The sequence below is a fragment of the Sinocyclocheilus anshuiensis genome, unplaced genomic scaffold (assembly GCF_001515605.1).
Source record: "Sinocyclocheilus anshuiensis isolate Anshui unplaced genomic scaffold, SAMN03320099.WGS_v1.1 scaffold1202, whole genome shotgun sequence".
Lineage (NCBI taxonomy): Eukaryota > Metazoa > Chordata > Actinopteri > Cypriniformes > Cyprinidae > Sinocyclocheilus > Sinocyclocheilus anshuiensis.
This window is the reverse complement of record NW_015558601.1, coordinates 170,445-173,835: the sequence shown is the minus strand read 5'-3', so window position 1 is coordinate 173,835 and position 3,391 is coordinate 170,445. Positions and strand designations below refer to the sequence as shown.

At 38.2% G+C, this 3,391-nt stretch overlaps 2 protein-coding genes across 2 annotated transcripts in view; one reads left to right on the top strand and one right to left on the bottom strand.

Annotated features, from left to right (window-relative positions):
- Positions 1-2,278, bottom strand: part of LOC107680166 (RNA-binding protein PNO1-like) — a 5,078-nt gene extending 2,800 nt beyond the window's left edge. Inside the window, exons 1-3 of the mRNA XM_016475947.1 lie at positions 1,997-2,278; positions 716-855; positions 526-609 (exon numbers count right to left, since the gene is read on the bottom strand). Coding sequence (XP_016331433.1) covers positions 526-609; positions 716-855; positions 1,997-2,186 — 414 coding nt within the window. The 5' untranslated portion in view covers positions 2,187-2,278. The remainder of the gene's footprint in view (positions 1-525; positions 610-715; positions 856-1,996) is intronic.
- Positions 2,279-2,293: 15 nt separating this feature from the next.
- The window catches only part of LOC107680160 (WD repeat-containing protein 92-like), a 10,848-nt gene continuing 9,750 nt past the window's right edge, over positions 2,294-3,391 (top strand). The window contains exon 1 of the mRNA XM_016475943.1: positions 2,294-2,332. Within this exon, the coding sequence (XP_016331429.1) occupies positions 2,294-2,332 (39 nt within the window). The remainder of the gene's footprint in view (positions 2,333-3,391) is intronic.

Genomic DNA, 3,391 nt, shown 5'->3' with positions numbered 1-3,391 from the left:
CCCCCCCCCCCCAGAAAGATGCAGTGTTAACATTTTATTTTAAGATTTAACATTTGTAGATTGTCTAAAGCAAAAGAGTTGTAAAAATTCTGACAATCTTTTAGAGCTTATGATTTGTTAAAAAAATTAAAACGCATTGCACATTAATGAATAAATCGGTATATATATATAAAATTATTTAATTTACAAGTGTCATGTTTGTGATTTTTTCATGTAAGCTATAGCTTCTGACCTTTAAATCAAAACATACTCATGATTTTATGACATCAATTACTGCTTTATTTAATCAGAAACACAGTCTAAATGTTATTGGTGTAGGCTATTTTACTTTTAATTTAATTAGAAGTAGGCCAACAGCACCCCCTACAGATTAAAACTCCTTACAGAGTGGGCTTTAGGACCCGGGGGAGCACATGTGAGTTAATGTGTTCCTCTTATCGGCAAGACATATCGGCATAATTTGATTATGAATACTCAGCATATCCCCCAGCTCTACTGAATAGAATTAATCTCGGTCACACTCACCTCCACCTGAAAGCCTAAAACAAACGCCTTCACAAAGTCAGCAGCTCTGGTCAGAGCGCCGATGTCTGACGTTTCTCTGCACGTCTGCAAAACAACAGCGCTTCGCTTCATTCGCTGGAAACGATCTGGCACTACTTGAGATGATCATTCCCCACTAATAACACGAGCTATAATAATTGCCGGCACTTACTTTAATCTCCACGTTCCTGGTTTTGAGGTTGAATCGCACCTGGAGCTGCAGATGTTCAACGATGGGTGTGAACATCATCCAGCTTTCTTTCAGAGGAGTGTAATGGTGAGCAGGAACAGCCACCTTACGCATCTCAACTATGAAAAACAAACAACAACACCGCTTCACTTCTCAGGTCAGCAGCAATCAAAATACACAAAAGAGCAATGATACGCAAGTGCTATAACAAGTCTCAGTCAGTCTAACGTAGCAAGGTGTTGTTGTTTTTTTACTTTTGTAACTTTTTTCACGTTCGCTCATTAATGAGAAGTCGCTGATCAGACAACACTGTGGCTTTAGTTGAAAATGTCAAGTTCTGAGTGTTTTATAAAGCAATGCTTCTCTGAAATCATATCCATTATGAGGGTTAAAGGGTGAGAGTAATCAGATTACTTTTTTAAGTAACTAGTAAAGTAATGCTTTATTTGTTTTGTTTTTTTATTTAGAAGTAAATATCTGAGTTACTTTTTCAAATAGGTAACTCCAGTTACTTTGTATCCCATGTGTTGACCGACAGCTCTCGTCTTGAGAGAAATCGAGAGTAAATACGGACATGCGTTTACTCACCTCACCTGCACAAAAACAGATTCAGCGTTCCTCAAAATGAATAAAAACAGTCAGATGCAAACTCAGAATAATAAACAAACCTGCAACAATTAAATATGTTAAATAAAAAAAGCTGGTCAGATTTAGTCAGCTGTCTTAACCGTGGCTTGTGTACTGCATCATCACTGTGTCTGTCACGCGACTCTGATCCAGTTCAACCGTACTAATAAGCAAAAATCCCACATTTGTGTTTGATTTGTGTTATTGCTGAATAGTGTTGAATTTCTTCTGCGTCATACTCTTCACACGATTAGTTTGAGCGGCGCCCTCTACTGTACAGACGCGACTTTACGTTTCCTTCAGCCTGAGGCACTTCTGTTGTGAAAGGGCTTTTACTTTATTTGTAAAATAACTTGTTTATATTGAAAACAAACAGGCAAGCCCTGCCCAGATTTAAAAAGTAACTCAAAAGTAACGTAACGCATTGCATTCCATAAAACGTAACTAAGTAACGTTACTTTTCGTGGAGTACCGCGATATTGTAACGCATTACTTTTAAAAGTAACTTTCCCCAACACTGCTTGAGATTGTGAAAGAATCGTTTCTAACCGGTTTCTGAAAGATCCGACTCCAAGTGCACAGTTCCCATCGTTTAGTATCGTACTCGGAATATAATGCTGTCCACAGAGCGCAGGACGGTTACCGTGAGCTGGTCTCCTGATAAGGCCGGGAACTGCGGTCTCTTGGCCGCTACCGTCTCCACCTCCGCCGCGTCCCGCTTGCGTTTATGACTCCGCTTTGATTTGACTTTCTCAAATGTGTCTGTGTGTCCGTCGCAGCGCATAGTAGCGCTCGCCTCCGCGGGCGTGTTTGACCCCAGCTCCATCGCGAAAAGGGATTTTAAACGCTACAGTCGAGCAGAGATGTTTACCACGAACATGTGGCTTCTGCCATGTTACAGGAAGGACCTTATAGCTGCCCAACCAGTGCCAAATGCTACAACTTATTAAAAATAAGCAGCTGGTCAGAGAGGTCAGATTTAGTTAACGTTAGCTGGACAGCAAACACGTGAAGATCGAGCCACTTTCATTAGCGCTAGCCGCTGTCTAGAAAACTCCCAACGCCTGGTTGTCATGGCAACAGCGGAGCGGTTTGTTTATACGGGCCTCGTTCGGTCTCCCTCTCAGTGTAAACAATTCTAGCCTAAACGAGTTTTCAAATAGCTTTTGAAATGTAATTATTAACAACCCAAAATAAAATGTCTTAAACTTAGTTTAACTGGTCAGTTCAAACTTTATGGGGGGCTATTTTTGATGTCAAATAACTTATTAATTAATTAATTAATTAATTATTATTATTATTTGGCAGTTGTATTGTGCAAATACTATTTATCATGAATTTAATGTTAATTACCAATGATGTGAAACTATTTCCATATTTGTTCATTCGGTCCTGCAGTGTGATATGTGGTGTTTTATAAATAGGCTGCTGTCCAATGATTAATCGTGATTAATCGCATCCAAAATAAAAGTTTTTGTTTACATAATATGTCTGTTTACTGTGTATATTATATTTTGAAAATATTTACATGTATCTGCATGTATATATTTGTATTCATATAGTTTATATTCTATATAAATATACTTTAAATATATAAACATAACGTAGTTTTCTTAAACGTATATACGTGCATGTTTGTGTGTATTTATATATACATAACAAATATACACAGTACGCTAGGGATGCGCCGATCCGATATTCATATCGGGTATCGGCTCCGATAGTGCTATTTTTCTCGGATCGGATATCGGTCAGAGAGAGCCGATCCAAATCTGAGATTTGTTTTTTTTCTCGATTGTGCGAATTATTCTGTGTTACTTCTGAAGCCTTACGATAGCTTAATGTGAGCTACGTGGAATTTATCTTCTTGCCGGAGTTTAATGTTGTTTTGTTACTTGCTTACCGGGTGTCTGTGAGAACAAAACACGTGTGTAGAAAAGACTATAAATAGTTTTTAACGTGCACAGTAACTGAAATTTAAAACTGTTAAAAGAAAGGCTCAATAACTGTTGCACAGATATAATACACTAC